The sequence below is a fragment of the Xylaria bambusicola genome, assembly GCF_022495145.1.
Source record: "Xylaria bambusicola strain CBS 139988 unplaced genomic scaffold F5B22scaffold_83, whole genome shotgun sequence".
NCBI lineage: Eukaryota > Fungi > Ascomycota > Sordariomycetes > Xylariales > Xylariaceae > Xylaria > Xylaria bambusicola.
Genome location: NW_025953636.1, coordinates 42730 through 61085, shown reverse-complemented (window position 1 = coordinate 61085; position 18356 = coordinate 42730). Strand labels below are relative to the sequence as shown.

The following is an 18356-nucleotide window of genomic DNA, read 5'->3' as shown; positions in this document are numbered from 1 at the left end:
GCCGGCGTTGGTCGACGTCGTGTGTGGCGGTATAAATGGAAGCAATGCGCAAGCGTCGAAGCGGTGTAAGTCGGTAGGTGGGTAGGTAAACGCGGTCGTAGCTAGCTAGGTGTGGCCTAATTGAGAGGCGATTGGAATCCATCGGTCAGCATTTATGAGTAGAGCCAAGCATAACTACAAGAAGGGTCCTAACCAAGGTCTAACCAAGTTCCACGGGACAGGTTTCGGATGAAGACAGCGATGCCTTGAATTAATTGGAGGTGAGAGCCACGACGGGCGAACTATCGTCATCTACACGTTGGGGGCTAAGGACCGATGGTGGAGGACGGGTGTATGTATACCTATATTATGAGGTATGTATGTCTGTATGTATGTACATGCCACCCGCCGCCGCATGTAGGCACTCAAAGTGTGCGAGTAAGTCGGTAGGCAAAAGGCGTGTCTACGTGTAGCATCACCAAGCTCAGATTCGAATAAAAGTTGGGATTTATTAATGTATGTTACATAGCTGCTAAGGATAGAAAGTTCAAGTTGCGTCCCCAACGCCAACGTCAGCAGGTACGCTCAGGATGCTGGAATTCCTTATCGACGCCTGGGTCTGGACTCTTATCAAACCGCGCTAGTGAATACCTACCTAGGTACCTAGGTACCTAGGTTGAAAGGGTCCGGTACACGCCTAGGTACATCATCATACATCAATGTAATGGCTCTGGCGCGTCAACCTGCCATCAGTTGCTCGCTACCTAGGTAGGTAGGTAATACGGTAGATTCTGGTAGAGCTAGTAAGACGCAGATGGGGGTGCAGAAGCTACGAGGCATGGGGACGAGGGAACGAAGAAACGAAGACGGGAGACAATCATCTCCATTCCTTACGACATTCGCTAGTATAAGGTTCTCATGTACCAAAATACCCTCTCCTTTGGAGTCTCTTGAGCAGCCCTATTTATGTACTTAGTATGTATGAGAGAGTGATTGCATGAGCGTACCGTATCATATATGCTATTACGAGCCTCCCCTACACGTACCTCCGTTACATTATTGCCAATCTACTGCGTATCCGGGGAGGGATTGATATAGGTACTTATGGAAGTAGAGTCGCTCAGCACACGACGCTGTAACCCCAGGTCCATGATACTACTATCCCACCTACCACGATATTACTCCCGCCATTCCTCCCGCCATTGTAGTAACAACATCTCAAGTACCAAGAAAATGGCCACTCAACTTGTGCATCTGCCCGAGGTCGAACGCCTCAGTCCCGCTTGCATCCGCATCCTTGGTGGCAATCCCAGCAAGTTCCAATTACAAGGTACCAACACCTATCTTGTCGGCACTGGTCCGAGGCGCTTGCTCATTGACACTGGCGAGGGAAAGCCCTCGTGGCAAGCTGCTTTGAAGCGTGTCCTGGATGAAGAGAAGGCCACCGTACAGGCCGCTCTCCTAACTCATTGGCATCCTGACCACGTCCAGGGTGTGCCTCAGCTCGAGCAGCTCGTGTCAGATACTGCCGTGTACAAGTGCGCGCCTGCTCCGGGGCAACTAAACATCGTAGACGGCCAGGTTTTTGAGGTCCAAGGCGCTACCCTAACCGCCGTGCACACTCCGGGTCACACTACGGACCACATGGCCTTCGTGTTCCGAGAGGAAGACGCCCTTTTCACCGGCGACAATGTCCTGGGCCACGGTACTGCCGTCTTTGAGGACCTCGGCATCTACCTCCACAGCCTTACCAAAATGGAGAGGCTCGTCTCCGGCCGTGCTTACCCCGGCCACGGTCCGGTGCTCTCTCAGGCTCGAGCCAAGATCGCCGAGTACATCTCACATAGACATCAAAGAGAACTACAGGTTATCGAAACGCTCGGCTCGGCTAAAGACTCGTCATCGTTGACCACCGGTGCGTGGACTCCCATGGAGCTTGTCAAGGTCATATATCGCGACGTTCCCGAAGAGCTCCATATACCGGCATCGTACGGCGTGATCCAAATACTCAAAAAACTTCTTGCTGAAGACAAGGTTGTTCTTGAGGATGGAGACAGATGGCGCCTCAAGGAGAGACCAACTCTGTAGGCTATTAGGCTGTTCCTTACAGACAGCATTGCCAAGTTGCTGACCTTGCGTATGGCGTTAGACCAAAATGACCCGATATGATCATTCCTAAACTTGTGAAGCCTTTCAACTGTAGGACGCGAGCTCAGATCTTCATAGCGTGTGTGAAAGGGAAACGAGGTATCGGTTATTTCACACCCACCTCGGGACCTTGACTCTGGCTTGGAGGTGATGGAGATGATAGTATTGACGTTGACAACCCTTTCTTTACGAAGCGAGGACTATGTTTCCATTCTGTTCGCTGAATCGCGGCTTTGTCTTTTCTTACCGTCTCTCTACTCGGTATCATTGAAGCCCACAGCTTACAAGCTGCAAGCTGCAACGAATAGAAGAGTATTGGGCTTTGTATACTTGTGAAGTTTCAGGATTCCTACCCTGGTCGATCTACGAAATCTTGAGCTAGGGTATAATTAAGATGCTCGCGCTCTTTTCGCATGAGGCCACCTTAGATCGCACGAGATCACACGGTTCGTTTTTTTATGGTACTAATCATAACGGATCGGTCAGGCAACTGTCATTCACGACCACCCCTCGTTGTTTTAGCTAGGTGGAAGAAATGCGGAATGCGCAGTTTGGTCAGTGGCCTAGGACGATAATACTGAATCTAATGTTTTCCTTTTCCCTAGATTGAACCATTAGGTATCTATGGACGCGCAAGCATTGTTTAAAAACCAACAATATCGATCTACTTTTTATTCCAGAGGCGTGGCGTAACAAAAATCTACCCAGAAGTTGGCAACGGTGCTTGCCAAGTAATCCTTAGCAATGTTGACTTGGTCAATGTATCCTAGGCGCCTATGGCTGTAGAGAGAGCCTTCAACTTCAGGCACTCGTTATGTCAGGCATGATGACCATTTGAAGGTAATTGTGCTTTGTGGTAGTTATATACACTACCCTACATATACCGTAGACACGATGTGGTTCCCATTCAACCCTGCTGTGACTAAATACCTAGGTTAAGGCTACATTACATACATGTACGCGGCTCCGGAGCCTCGTGGCTTTCTATTCTAAGCACCTGTCGAGCAATCAATTTGTAAGCTACATCACGATGTTAGTACCTTGCACAATCATGGCATGGACCGAAGGTCCCGTAATGTACTTAAGTATGCGTACAACGGATTAGGGTAGGTATCACTAGTGTAGATGCTAGTACCTACAATGCACGCACAAAACATATCAGCATGCTGTGTACTTACTAAGGAAATATGCTTACACTACCTACGCTATAAATGGAACTGTTGGATCCTGGCGGATGGAAAGTGACTTTAGAAAATGCGCAATGTTAATTGTTGTCTTCGTGAGATGTACATACCTAGTATTTGTTGGGAGGATCCCTCTTGAGGCACGGGACCGGCATGTGGCGTTTCTGGGCGGGCACTGAGTAAGTCAGAGGCAATGTGTGATGACTGAGCCCCGTCGCCCCCGTTCCTACTACTGGTTTCCATTCTTACCCTGTTGTGCTCTGCCCTGGTAACCCGGGCCATCGGCAATGGGATCCTTGCTGGCTGATCGTGGTTCGGGATGTTACAAGACTCCGACCAGCGGTCTGCAGCGGGGCTGAGCGGGTCTCTTCGAATCCCGGTGGTTCATCCAGGCGTTGAACACCGATTTTGTCCTTGCCAGGCGGTTGCACATACCAAGGAATCCAAGCTCCCATGTTTCGACTGGCCAAGGTAACCAAGCCCAGAAGCCTCCTGATTCTCTTGTGTTAATTATGTACGCCTTGGTAGTGACGATCTTTGTACTTGCTTCAGATGTCTTTTTGAGCCTACACTACCTATTAGGCCTTGTTTTATCTTCGCGTGCCTGTTCGCTCGGTACATCTCAGTGTGGAACGACACTAGACGTGATTGCTCAGTAAGGCTTCAGGGTCGGATCATTTACCTGGCTTGTAGCCTGTTGTACATACAGTAGGTATGGTAGTTAGTATGATACAATCCGCCAGGAAATTCTTTATTCATGGACTCGGGGTGGGCTTCCTACCCACGTTCGGTGTAGTGTACCTAGTGTGCCCGGAGGTCATTCCGAGAAAACTTGTGCAAAATGGTCTCCAACTATCATGTTAATCATTGAAAGCCAGCCCTACCTACTACTGTACAGGTGGTGACTTATTCATTTCGAGAATCCCCTTCCACCAAGGGCAGCTCATGAATTCCTCAACTTGCGGACAGTACTGCACGAAAGGCAGATAATATCTTGTGCAGATATCTAAGTAAGTACCTATGTTACCTCCTGCGCCTTATTGCCATGTACTTATATGCATGCCAGCACACTCATCCGGCAGTCCATTGGTAGTGTCATGCTAGTGTAGGTATGTCATCTGGCACAACCCTATATCAAGACTACCTTACCTACTTTACAAAGTGTATTGTACACTAGATTGAGATTAGCTCCATTGCAACTACTGTAGCCTTTTTTTTTTTTTTTTTTTTTTTTTTTTTCATATGATAAACTATTGGGGGAAACGTTTACAAAGGTAGATAGGTACCTAGTCATTAAGCTTGAATCTACGTGGGTTTTGAGCGACTGTTGTAAGTATTCCATGTTGAGCGCCTTGTATCTTGTGATCAGCCCAAGGGGTAGACGGTAGGTACACAGTACCTAGTATGTGTGTCACTAACTGAGATTAATGGTTAACCTGACAACATCACCTAACCCATGAAAATTACGAACCTAGTTCCTTGCAGTATTGCGCAATCGTGAGTTTTGCAAGTAAGTACTACCTACATACAGTACCTAGTTAGTGACAGGCAAGACGTGAACTACTAACTATTTAATATAAGTAAGTAAAACATCTAATCTGAAGAACCAGCAGATTAACTCTGCATACTATATATATATATATATATATTCATTCAGCTTTGTTAATACCCCGACTACTGTATGGTACTTTTAAACAAGAAGCTACCTACCTCGGTAATAGTCACCTCTTCCCTCAAACAATCTGGTACACAGACATAATCGGCAATACACATCAGTAGCTCCGAACGCTCTCTACGGAGATATGCTCATGATACCTAGCTTCTAATGAGAGAGCTATTGTTCACGGATAATTTTTCTATTAGGCTCGGGTCGGATTACCTGGTATGCATCTGCCATCTCGATCGCTCGCGTGATTCGTGTACCAGCCTGTATAAATGAACCGATGCATGGTACACTATCTAAGTGTATATGCCTATCTCGCTTTCGGCTCTTTAGGTTTAAACTCCGGTTCTGTCCGGTCCTCCGTTTACGAAGTACACTACTTTTCTTTTTTTCCCTTTTTTTTCTCACCATTCTAACGGTATGATGCCGCCGGCCGCGATGACAATCCGGAATAGTTTAGGAACTAAGCACTCAGGTCCCCACCTGCATGTTCACCTTGTAGTGAGTCTGAACAAAGGCCTTATTACACTACAGGGTACCTCGCTATCGCCTAAGCGAGAGCCGACCACAAAGTGCCATGGCGGGGATGTTAGTGCCCAGCCTGGGACATGTCACTGCATGATGCAGTGATTTAAGGTAAGGACCTACGTATACAGCAACTGGTATACTACTGTACCTACCAGATACTACACTACCTACGTAAGTAGGTAGGTAGATATTGATCCGGCACAAGCAGCCGTGAGTCATGACGATCATCATTGACGGATGCGGCCGCCAGGCGCTTAATTAGTAGCTATAGGCCCTAGTGCAGCAGGTGGGTACCTATCTGACTAGGTAGGTACATATTTGACTTGCATTCCACCCGTCACACAACCTGGATCTGTACACGACCTGCCTGTCCAGCGTCGCTACATGCATACCTACATACCTACCTACATACTTCTGTATTCTCTGTTATCTATCTCTTATGTAGTACCTAGGGCAGCATCAGTGCAAGATCATTTACTACCTATACCTACATGCCTAAGGTACCTAGTCTTATGCATGTGTGGGTCGGCGCTGGGCACTGGATGTACATCTAGAACCGGTAGATAGGTACCTACATATGTATGTATAGGTATGTAGGGTAGTGTGATGTGTGTGGTTCGATGCTGTCATCCATGCCTGTGCGCTTGACAAGTCGTCGGTAAGTGTGCGGCGGTCAGCAGTCTGGTGACGACCCCATCTTGCTTCTTTCATATTCTGTCTAAATCTGACGACCATGGCAAGCCCGGAAGCTTCGGACCATGTCCTTGGCCCCGAGGGCCTACCGTACCTACCTACCTGACTACCTATCTACACACACACACACACACACACACACACACACACACTACTACTACTAAGCAGGAGGAGGCAGATACAGCTCGGCCGACCTACACAGCAGCACTACCCGGGCCAGTCAGGTGCAGGGTAGGTAGGTAGGTAAGCAAGCTGCCAGACAGCCAACACCATCGCCGAGTCCCAAGCAACAGCCCGGATTTGGTGAGAGCTTCCTGGTCGCCCTCTTGGTCGCCCTCTTGGTAACCCTTGGGAGCTCTTGGTGGCTCCCCTCAGACACCCTTGGCACACGCTAGGCTGTGGGAGCCTCGCCTACGCGACCCAGCAGGTCCCAGGAACCTCCGACGATGCCGGCATGCATCGCCAGCATAGCGAAATGTTACTGTATCATGCCAACTTGTAAAACAAAGCCTCCAGCTACCATGTATACCCTATATAGGTGGAGGCCCGCCCTTGCCTTCTCTCCATCGCCATGCTGTTCCCTTCCCACCTAATCTACCACCTCATTAATTAGGTACTACTACCCACCACCGTACCTGGGTGGTCCACCTGACATTAATCTATCTGCATTACTTGCTTCCTTCGATTTGAACTGTTCCTAGTATTATTAATTCACAACCTGAATAGACACCCGCTTACGGACCGGCGTCTTGCCCGCGATCATCTCGCATCGTGAACGAGCATACCACTCGGCATCGTGGCCGCAGTTAGGAACTGGTTCATCATCTTGAGCCCTGTCTCTCGTGTAGATAGCTAGTTCTCCAAGACACTGGACAGCATAGACCTTATCCGTTTCGTGGGGTATTTCGAAATCCAGCAGGAATGTGCTAAACCCTGCGAGTCTGTTCGTTTGCAGCCATTGTCTCAGTCATTGTCATTGGACTTGATCGTCCCCGAAGGCTGCGAAAAGGCCGTGTTGTGCACCCAGTGATAGTCAAACACCTTTGGAGTAGGGGCACCATGCGGTCGATCACCATACAAGTTTTGAGGTTCTTAGCTTTGCTAGCTATTACGGGCGCTCTTCCCACGGTTTTTGCACACGGCGGCGACGAAGATGCGATGAACATGGACGGTCACGACGGAACAGGCGGCGAAGATCCCAAGCCTGAACCCGATTCATATCCTCCCACGTATTTTGCGCACCCTGAACATGTTTCTGCCATCTATGCGCACATTGGAATCATGGTCATTGGGTGGGTTTTTGTGCTCCCAACAGGTATGCGCCTCGTCCCATTCTTGAACGACGAGGGATTGTTAGTAACAAGAAACCAACAGCTGTTATGCTTTCTATCGCGCGATCTCGATATACCCTTGCCGCTCAGTTCGTATTCCTCCTCACGAATGCGATCGGAGTCTTGATTAGTATCATTTATAATGCCAACACACCAGACTTGTATCCAAACAATGCACACCATAAGCTCGGTTGGCTCGTCACTTGGGTTGTGGGCGCTCAGGTTCTTGTTGGTCTTGTAGGACGAGTTGCTGGTATGATGAGCAAGACATCCCGCCTGGGACGCGGGAAAGAGGAGGAACAATCATTTATACCTGTATCAACAGAAGCTATGGCTGAACACCATCGTCTAAACCAGAGCATTTTTCCCTCGTCGCACCGACATTCTGATGACAGTGGTCAGGGAACGGAACGAAACACGGAATCACTTCGAAGTGCGTCGCTGTCGACAATGGTTGGTCATGAATCGCCGATTGAGCTTGGCGACCGACACAGGCATTACGAGGAAGAAGAAGACGATCTTATATACAGATCCGCCGAGCTTCACTCTTCGAATGCTTCGCAGTCGTTCATTACTAAGATTGCTGGCAGAATCTCCGGTAAGGCCTGGAAAGTCATCATGTTTGGTTACAACTTTGTAGACCGCACAATTCTTATCCTAGGCTATATCACTCTATGCACCGGGCTTATTACATATGCGCGCTTCTTTGTAGGTTGGGATACTAGGAAGTCTCCTTGCCAGATTTACTGACTTCGATCGCAGGAGGGTCACGAAATCTTCAGCGGATTGGCGCATTGGATCAAGGGCGGTATCTTCTTCTGGTATGGCATTTTAACGTTAGGCCGATGGACTGGCAGCTTTGGAGAGCTCGGTTGGGTGAGTCGAAGTTTGCTTTGAATCCATGTCAGCCGCAACATACTAACCAAAGGACCCAGGCTTGGAATGTTCGCCCTAAACAGAGTTCGCAAAAGTGGCGGCCGAGTGCCGAGTTCGTTGAGGGCGCGCTCATTTTCACCTACGGCGCAACAAACATTTTTCTAGAGCACCTAGGTAGCAGCGATTCCAATTTCAGCCCTCAAGATCTCGAGCATGTCTCGATTACCGTTCTCTTCATTGGAGGCGGTTTGGTATGTTCGCACTTAAATAGCTCTCATGCTGTAACGAGTACTGACAGGGTGCATAGCTAGCCATGCTGATCGAGTCGACTCGTATTCGCGACCTACTCAACACAACAACAACAGAAGCATTAATCTCGCACCCTAGTCATGCCTACAGCGACGAAGAGCGTGCCGCTCTCGATCCTCCGCGACAATACGAGTTCTCCATTAATCCCATTCCTGCTCTTGTCATCCTCTTACTAGGCATCATGATGAGCTCTCATACACAACAATCCATGATCTCAAGCATGGTTCACAAGCAGTGGGGTAACTTGTTGACGGGCGCTTCTTTCGCGCGAGGTTTTACATATGTGCTTCTCTACTTGAAGCCGCCGCGTTCCGTGCTTCCATCCCGACCACCGACGGAGCTGCTAACGGCCTTCGGGCTGATCTCGGGTGGCACCATCTTCATGGCAAGCGTAAGTCCGGAGCCGCCCTCAGAATCTGACCGGATCACAGGAAAAGCTAATCCAGTTCAACAGAGCGGTGATACAGTCGCGGGTATGGTTCACTATGACCTTGATGCCATGTTCTTCTACACTGTGACCATGGGATTGGTTGGCGTTCTTATGGCGTGGATTGTCCTCCTGCTCGCTTTCAAGGGGTGGGCTGTTCGCCGAGAATCTAGTCGCACCGAGAACTGGAACCTCCGATCAAGAAAATGAAGATGCAGAGAAAGCAACAGGTATGGTCAGATTCAAAACGATTTACGAGCTTACATGATACCGTCCACCCCATGTATACACGGGCTTGCGACATTTGCATAAAGTTGAGCAGTTCAGCATACGAGATTTGCTCTATTCTCCAGCGGTGTTGGATGACGGTATTGTCATTAGAACGGTCCTGCTACATATACCCTTTGGTTCGGTTTTTTTTTTTTTTTCCCTCCACTCTTTTCTCTTGGGGCTGATACCAAATATTCAATGTGGTTATTATCAAAGTTGGGGTTGTTATATTTATATGGAAATGATACCCTTTTGGATATGGCTTGCTGGGTGGATGCAGGGCGGTGCCTAGGATGTGCATCTTAAGGTTCTTGGGGACGGCCAGTGGTAATGCGAGACGAATTACGGGAGATGCGAGAATGAAAGGGATAGGGTGAGGGCAGCTTCAGTATATATACCTCCATATGATATGGTAGTATGGATATACCTTACATCCTTATATTTATAACCCTTGCAAGATAGTGTAGTGTGATTTTAAGCATGAGTGGAAAAGTGTAGTTCATGGCTGTGTAAGCGAAGTAGAGAACATGGGACTTCCTCTCTATGTAGGACAATAACAGGTGGCAATGAAGGTAACTACGGTATGATATTTGCTTAAAAGGAGTATAGAAAGATGAGAAAATCGGGGGTAGTTCTACCATGGTTGCTAAGTACATAAGTACATTGAATTTCGATGGAAAGGAGAAATTGAATTAATAGTACGGGAATGTAAAATAAAATAAATAGAAAAATACAAATGACTCTTCCTAGAATGTTTAAGAAATCGAATAGCTGTTATGAGCAGCGCCAAAAGTAAACGACATGTGCAGGATTTGAACCTACGCGACCGAAGTCATGAGATGGCTTAATTCGCAATTGAATTCAAGTCTCACCCATTAACCACTCTGGCAACATGCCTTGATTGTTGCTTTGAGCCCGTATTTGATACCAAGAACTTAGCAAAGCGGGGCCGTTACAGATTTTTTGATTATCGGTTTAGTCTAGAGCTACATGCCACTATATTTCTGAATAGCATGTGTCATCGCCTATGATGGTCACGACCTCTGGCAGATTCTGGTATTCAATTCCTCTGGGCTATGTAGCCTAAGAGCTAGACAACTTTATCGTAAGAACCCGGCTCACTACGATAGAAGATGCGTGCACGTTTTCATTTGTATCCTAAACCCACCTAAACTGAATGGAGCGTGGCATGCTATGTATATACGAACTAATACGGGGTAGACAAGCAACAAGTGGGAAAGTAATCTCCGCCTAGCCCGTCCATTCAACATCGATCATCTCAGACGTCCTTGCGTGTCCAGTAGCAAGAGAAGAGCCTGCGTACTACTCTAGTCAATCGCTAGTCACGAAAAAAATGTACGGAGGGTGTGAATACATACAAGCATAGCGTCTGAAAACAGATGTATTCGCCTTGTTATGGCAATGGTGCTTCATCCGCACACCACGCGGCTCAATCAAATCCCAATACCATCGGCACAGCTTCTCGAAGTCTCGCAAACCGCACTTTTATCATCGCTCACGCGGATTCCTTCTCGCCATCGGTCCCTTCGCTGACTGGACCAGTCTGCTTGGCTTTCACAATCCTCTTCTGGTCTGCTGCTGAGAACATAGAAGTGCCCTGCTGCAACGACCTGATCAGCATGGGTAGCGCATCGCCCTTGAAATCGTCAGCGTTGCGAATCTTGTCCAGGTCTTCGGCAAATTCTTTGGTCGACTGCTGCAGGTAGTAAGAGGTGAAGTCCATTGCTGTCTTTTGGTCTCCTGTTGTCCCCATCTTATTGGTGTTGCGATGTGATGTGATGTGATGTGGCGATTCGACTTGGTTTTTTTATGGCTTTGAGAGCTGCGCCGTCTAGAGAAAAGCTCGAGTGGTTGATGAATGCCATGGGCTGGCTCTATCAAAGTTGAAGGGGGCCAAGACTTCACCTACAGTACATTGTAGGTAGGTAACCTCCTAGGATACAGTCTATTCATATATCGGGGAATATGCTTGTATTCAGTGTCCACTCACAACCTCTCTTCAGCGACATCGCAATCGTATCAAGCTTCTGTATAAATTATTCTCCTGAAATAGCCCAAAATAGAAGCAATGAACTTTTTTTTTTTTTTCTAGCCTGGTGACTTCTCGGTATCTAAATGGGTAACCATGCAAACGGTAGTGATCTCTATGGGAGCGCCCAGATTGTCGACCATACAACAGAAGATTGAAGAGTGGTTCGCTTTTCTCTACAAAAGGGAAACCCCTACTTGAGTCCCAATCGAACCAGAGGAGGAATGGCGATAGTAGCGACAATTTGCAATCAAGAATGAGGGTAAAAAGCGCGCTCGCGACATCAATCCTCTACCGAGGAAAGGGCTTTTCAAAGGAGCCATTCCATCCTCCCCGGTAGAGAGCGTCCGCTCTTGCTCCTAACTGGCAGCCCGCGACTTAGGGAATGCTGGCGGTTTCAGTATGAAGGCATGAGTTCATGTGATGATGACTCGGAAGCCAACGTAATAGATGAGCCACCAAATTTCTAAACCTCGCTACGGGTATAGCTATGTCAGTCAAGGAGAGAGTGATTAAAATGCAATTTACGAGGGATGTTACCGATGCCATCAACCCCTCCATTATAATCATCGGCTATATTGAGCCCACTGGGGAGGTGCCATTTCTTTGTTTCCCGAGGACATGATTCGAAGCTGTTTATTGAAGTAATTCGAGTACAAGCAGACGCACAACTTCATAAATTGTATAGATCCTTAAACAGCCCATATTGTAGTATTTAACAGAAATAAACGCTTATTCGTCCAAAGGGATGCTTTTACTTCGATATCGAGATCAATTTCATCAGTTGATCACCTGTTCTGTTTGCTTTGTGTTTGCTAAATGCTGATTGTATTTCCATTAGAAAAGCAGGTTGGCGTGCACCCCATATATGATTCTAGCGGATTGTTACCAGCCGTAATTTTGAATATCGAAAATGACTGCTGAGGATACTCACATACCCTAGGTCTCCAGTTCTAGATGGCCAGTACCTTCTGGAACAATAGTTATAGATTTCGATGGCCATTGAAGCTGTCATGGCGAAATAGGCTTTTACTTTGATTGTCACCTTTTCACGGGGCTGTAAAACGACAAAGATATCCTTTATATATATATATTCAGCCGTCATGCCCGCAAGAAGGCTGGAAGAACCTGTACCCACAATCTCCTGATGTTCTCACAGAATAACGATAAATCTTGGTCCATATTCCACTCACTCAGGCGGGCTTTCTGCGTACACGTTCCACGCACAACCTCTGTGCCAGCTGAGTATGCAGTTCGCCTTGCACTTCGGCCGCACGGAGGACCATTGCAGGCTGTTCATGATCTTTCAAGACATGCAGGCAATATTGGGCAATATTGAAAAGTGAGGTTATACAGACGTCGCTTCTTGAAACAGACCCCAGAGACCTAGGTGGTCAGGGCTGGCAGACCAGCTATATATAGAGTCGAGTAAAGTCACCAAGGCCAGGAAGGAACTGTTTAATCAAGGACTCCTATAGCCTAGTTGATCATTATAGTCTGAATAGCTTCGATTCCAAGCACAGTCACCTCCCTTTATTATACGTAATTAATTCTCCTCAGTTCAAGTTAGAACTATTATCAAATGTAGAATTGTGAAACTCTGCGACAAATATGTAGGTTTCAATCAACGAGAAGGTCGTCAGGTGAATAAAACATATTACATCGAGGTATTCTCGCCCAGAATGGTGTCAAGTTTTGAAGGGCTCACCGGGACCGACTACAGTTCCACTATACAGGTATCATTGATGCAGGATCATATAAGTCGCGGAAGAACAAGACTCTAACGAGGGTAGTTTCGGGCATATTGACCTGAGTTCAGGCCAAGACTTTAAAGTAGTGCTGGCTACCTATGCTACAATTTGGTTCTTTAAGGTTAGCTGATATATAACACCCGTCCCCTCCCTCACGTCTCATCTCACCTATCTAATCCTTCATTCAGACTGAGCCCATGCCTACGCCTCCAAACGGCTGTTATTCATTGGCGAAATGAGAACTTATATGGCTTCGCTTTTCCTATACGTCACGGCTAGTATAGTTACTGTACCCGGTGTGGATAGACCCTGTCAAGTTGCTTATATGGATATGTGTACGAGGGTTCGACTTGGGTCAGACAATATTCACCGTGGTGTATAGAATCGCTCGGTACGTAAGACTATGGCATACTCAAGGCCGAATACGGCCACATGATTTGGGTTATGTCAGACCCTAGAATATGAAAAAAAGCAGTTCAATGCGTTAAAGGTGTTTGTATGTGACGCCCCGATGTCTGTGGAGACTGTGACACGCGATGGGACTAACGAGGACGTACTATGTAGACAAACGAGGGGACCAGGACCATTATTTACAGTGGCTGGCACTAAATATGAATCTAGTGAGGTGCCAAATATATAATGTATTAGCTTGATGAGAGCAAATGTGATACGATGGCAAAGATTTCTGGGAGGATCATCAGTATTGAGGTACAAGAGAGTGGTATTCAAACAAAGAAGCAGAGACGGTTAGATCCCAGGAAAGAGTGTTTATTGAGGCAATAGAATTAGAACGCTAAACTACGCTACTATGCAACCATGCTCCTTCGCACAGAGCAATCCAGCCTTTATTCTTTCGGTCTCGGGGCCGAGATGGAAGGCAGAGGCTCATAGGTGTCTGGCGCCAAATTTCAGGCAAGTGGTTCTGCACCAGCCATGTATGTAGTAGTGTACTATGTAGAAAGTATACGTAGAACAGAAAGTAACATCTTTTGCCATATCAGAAGAAGTCTTCAATCCCGGATTAGAAATGGAATCCACAAACGGCCGCTCCGCTGCTTCCATGGGGCTAAGCTAACTTAAGACTATGGGTTAGTCGGGGGGGGTTTTATACTAACCACACATACAAATAAGTGTTCATCCATGATTATCCAAGATTGTGAAGCCTTAGTTTTGCCGTACTTGTCTCCACATAGTACTGTAATAGTATCAAGCGATTCTCATGCAGGCAGCTGGAGAGAGTAAAACGTACAGTACATATAGATAGGAGGGATTCTTCGCGAATTCCATCCTCCTGCCGGTGCCGAGTTAGGCCAGCAGATGCCGAAGGATGAGAAGCCTCGGCACGGAGTCAATGGCGGCACCTTTTGGCTTCCAAATCTGAGTTTTCATGATTTTGGATTGTCATGTCATCATAGTGTTAACAGATAGCATCGGCAGCAGGAGCAGAAGCTTGAACATGACAGTAATTCAAATGATCAAGACATACAGGAACAGGAATGCTGGAGGATGGATGATAGCAAAGCTCTCTGTTATAACTTTTCTGTGGCTGTGTTGGATTGTCAATCAAGCCCGGACCGTTGCTATTTCGGTAGCGCCCCATCAAGCTACAAATCCTAGCAACAGATCAATGTCAGTTATGCAGTTGTGTTTACTCCGTACGTCCTAATAAGTTGGAGGGAAGGGGGCTCATTCTATACAGGAACCGTCTGTTGACACGGCATAACACCCTTCTTAATGCTGCGGCTTGAATACTCAACCGACTGGGAACTTACTTACTTACACACCCGAAGGCACATACGACGTCTTCCTTTCATGTTTCTAGGGGTCCGTGTCAGACACACTAATGACCTAACCTAAGTATGGCGTACTTGGACATGACTCTGTCTCAACGGTTAATGCGACTTCTGGCCCTACACCATGTTAGGCTAGTACAATTCACACTACTGTAGAAACTTGGTGGCCAGCGATCCTGATCATTTCAACCTACTTTGTATCTGTCATCGCTAGTGTATCAAATCGTGGATTGAGCACCTTCATCCTGCCTTGATTCCCGTGGGGTGTCCTAGACTACACCACAGTACCTTCGAATCAGATTATGCGCACATCATTCCTTGGGTGTGCGAGGACGATGTACGTGTGTACTGTCTATGTATTTCCGTGAGTATAGACGCAGTGGGGTGTGATTCTCATGCAAGATCACATGCAGGGTACACTTCACTGACCTCGGGGCGTTGGCGACGGCGCCGACTGGGGCAGTATCTACTACATAGTAAGTAAATAAATACACCACAGTACAATGACCTTGAGAATACTTGTCCGTAAGTAAGAGGAGGTCTCAACAGATGCACATATGTACATGTAACGGCCCAGAGACTGTTGGGAATAGTATGTACTGTGGGTACGCAATGAGGCGCGAGCTGTTGAAAGGATGAAGGGATTGAATGTGAAAGCGCTGCCCACCACATTCATATCGTACTTATGTATGATTTCTGTTCGTCGCAGGCACCTGGTACCTGTCAGGTCGTGTTTCGCTGCAAGGGTTCGCCCAACCAAGAACGCAGCGGCGCGCGATACGCCAGAACCCGCAAATTGGGACGAGTTTCGGAGATATTTCATCGCAAGTCGGTGGCCCATGTCTCTACCTCCTACTTAGTCCACTGTTATTATACCTATTGTAAGGGTACTTGATACTCCGTCATGCCTGTACTGCGACATTTTGCTCCTCAGCAGCGACTGAGCACAGCCCATTCGGATCTCGACTTGCGCGCGTTACTTATGTTCACACAGTATAGATACATATTGTAGCCATCTACAGTACCTATCTCATGTGGAGAATAAGTAAGTAAGCTCGGCAGCCTTTCGCTTGAAGTTGCAGTGCCACTTTTCGTGCTGCTACATTTAGTTCCCGGGCAGAGTGGTGCGAAAGATGATACTTAGAGGTATGCACTTGCTTTTACGCCACAAATCAGCGATCCTCAAAGCGGCGTGCCCGGTACTTGGGTCAGATCTCATCTTACTTACATAGGTAGACAGACACTCATAGGTACCAAGTCTGCTAAGGACCAAACAGAGCGTTCGAGGTTCGAGCTTCCGGTTCGAGGCTCGTGCAGTTGGTCCAGTCCAGTCCAGTCCAATGAATGATGGGTCTCGCTTCATGCTAGTGATGCACTGATAGGTAGGTCCTTAGGTACTGTATAGGTAGGTATGGTAAGGTCTCGGTCTTCCAAGAAAGACCAAGCAACCCCTCAGACTCCCAGACTCCCAGACTCTCAGACTCTGATTCTGAGTACAACATACCACATGACCTACATATTGTACATGTACCTACAACACTTCCAGGAGCTTTGCTCGAGGGGCGGAGGGGGTTTTCGCGGCAATGTGAGGGAATGTCGGTGTACCATATAGTACATACCTATGTACATATGGAGGTACCTACTGTATGTAGGTTATCTACTACCTGGTAGGTAGGTACATAGTAGTCACTTTCAGTGCACTAGGTACCTAGGTAGGTACTCACCTACCGGTACTCGCATGGATTGTTTCAGCGGCTGAAACCAGTCTGCTCGCTATTGGCTGACGACAGCAAGACACTACTACATGTACCTATGTACCTCCTCCCTGTCCAGATCCTGTCCAAGTACCGATCACAGTACCACCTCACTAAGTATGTAGTACCTACTCAAATAACCCCCTCCCTACCTACTACATCTACTAAGTACATGGCCACTAGGTAAGTATTTATTATAGCATCCTGGTGGCGCCTCGGCAGTACCTGTGTTCAGAGTGTAGGTAGGTACGGAAGGTAGGCAGTATATAGTAGTAGGTATAACCGTATACTTAGGTAGCTGACCTGCCCCGACCCTGCATCTGCCAAACCAACGAACCACCCCCAGGAAGAATTCGAGACGGACGGAAGAAGTGCTAAGAAGTGCTGCGAATTGCTAGGACATCGCTGCCATCATGACGAGGCACCAGGACCCTCTGCCCGCCCAGAAATCAATAGACAATGAGCGATCCTCACTGGGCCGACCGCAACTCTTCGTGCAACTGAGCTTTGGCGTCTCGTGGTCCGATCGCCACATCCCGCGGACTCACACCCTCAGCTACACCTCTAAGCATCTGAAGAATGCGAGGGACTCTGGTCATTTCCCTCGCCAGGAGCCACGCCATCACCACCGACGTCAGGACTTCGCTCAACGACAGTCGCGGGCCGAGTGGTATCACTATCATGATTATGAGCGCCCCCGTGGTCGCCCCAATCAATCCCGCCCCGCCAATCCCGCCGCATCGTCACCGCCGAGAGAGCCCAGGGCAGACTCGCGGCGTGCTGGCAACGAGCGCGGGAGCTCGGCGCCGCCCGTCATTCATGAGGGCCCGTGGAGCGATGACGAAGGAGGCCCGTCCGCCACCCTTTTCCCCCGTCCGGCGCGGACCACCAGGAATCCGCCCCACCTATGGAAGGACCTACCGACTAACCCGGCACGCTTTCGATTAGGTGAGGACGGCCTTCCGTGGTCTTTGTCGGCCTGGCCGTTCGATCAAGACGGGGGTGAAGAGGAGCCGCCGTTCGCCAACATTCCAACGACGCTGCCTCTGTCTCCGCCCAACAGACGTCACAGCGAGGATCCACAGAGGGTGAGAGATCTAGAGTCCCTATCGACAGCCATGGTGACGGTCGACAACGGCTTCGAGAACCAGTGGTGGAACCAAGGCGAGCGTGAGTCTACCGCCCACGTTTCGTCACCTTCCGTCGAGGACGAAGTGCGCCCGATGAGCATGGCCGATGCAGTCTTGCTCTCCGCCGCTGAGCCACCGTCGGGTGTGGAAACATATAGCCCCATCAGCGGGAGCTTCAGAGATCTAGTCTCGCCTCTCTCCGACTTTAGTCCAAATTTCAATACCTTCAGTTCACTTCATAGGTCGAGTTCGACACGGTCGGACGAACTATGGATGGGGAAGTAAAAAGAAACCATTAAAAAAAAAAACAGGAAGCTTACTCGGTACCGTATCATCGGCATATCGGCTTTTTTTTTGGGGGGGGGGGGGGGGGGGGGGGGTGTGGAGGGGGGGGGGGGGGGGGTGGGACGCCACAAAGGAACGCCGCGGAGCGACAACAAACGAGCGAAAGTGAAAAAGACGGGAAGAAG

At 48.2% G+C, this 18356-nt stretch overlaps 4 protein-coding genes and 1 non-coding gene across 5 annotated transcripts; 3 read left to right on the top strand and 2 right to left on the bottom strand.

Moving 5' to 3' along the window:
* Window positions 1-1212: 1212 nt before the first annotated feature.
* Window positions 1213-2067, top strand: F5B22DRAFT_652173 (metallo-beta-lactamase superfamily protein; the record flags this gene model as incomplete). Its single annotated transcript, XM_047979565.1, has 1 exon — window positions 1213-2067. One exon carries the CDS (start codon window positions 1213-1215, stop codon window positions 2065-2067), a length of 855 nt encoding a protein of 284 aa, XP_047825222.1.
* Window positions 2068-7254: 5187 nt separating this feature from the next.
* F5B22DRAFT_662122 (uncharacterized protein) lies at window positions 7255-9715 on the top strand (the record flags this gene model as incomplete). The annotated part of the gene is made up of 6 exons (XM_047980419.1): window positions 7255-7510; window positions 7570-8234; window positions 8289-8402; window positions 8462-8653; window positions 8710-9102; window positions 9166-9715. The coding sequence occupies 6 exons, from the start codon at window positions 7255-7257 to the stop codon at window positions 9346-9348; spliced, it is 1803 nt and encodes a 600-aa protein (XP_047825221.1). The 3' UTR covers window positions 9349-9715.
* Window positions 9716-10205: 490 nt separating this feature from the next.
* F5B22DRAFT_t197 lies at window positions 10206-10305 on the bottom strand. Its single transcript has one exon. It is a non-coding gene; the product is annotated as a tRNA-Ser (tRNA).
* Window positions 10306-10368: 63 nt separating this feature from the next.
* Window positions 10369-11496, bottom strand: F5B22DRAFT_629574 (ribosome-assembly protein 3-domain-containing protein). The gene has a single exon (XM_047976492.1). It carries the CDS (start codon window positions 11180-11182, stop codon window positions 10925-10927), a length of 258 nt encoding a protein of 85 aa, XP_047825220.1. The 5' UTR covers window positions 11183-11496; the 3' UTR covers window positions 10369-10924.
* A 5311-nt stretch (window positions 11497-16807) lies between these two features.
* On the top strand, window positions 16808-18249 carry F5B22DRAFT_554044 (uncharacterized protein). The gene is made up of 3 exons (XM_047972988.1): window positions 16808-16873; window positions 16940-17050; window positions 17155-18249. The coding sequence occupies exon 3, from the start codon at window positions 17170-17172 to the stop codon at window positions 18169-18171; it is 1002 nt and encodes a 333-aa protein (XP_047825219.1). The 5' UTR covers window positions 16808-16873; window positions 16940-17050; window positions 17155-17169; the 3' UTR covers window positions 18172-18249.
* Window positions 18250-18356: the final 107 nt, after the last annotated feature.

Bases quoted from the DNA above. Each gene is read 5' to 3' on its own strand.
- F5B22DRAFT_629574 (XM_047976492.1), bottom strand. From the start codon at position 11,182: ATGGGGACAACAGGAGACCAAAAGACAGCAATGGACTTCACCTCTTAC.
- F5B22DRAFT_554044 (XM_047972988.1), top strand. From the start codon at position 17,170: ATGACGAGGCACCAGGACCCTCTGCCCGCCCAGAAATCAATAGACAAT.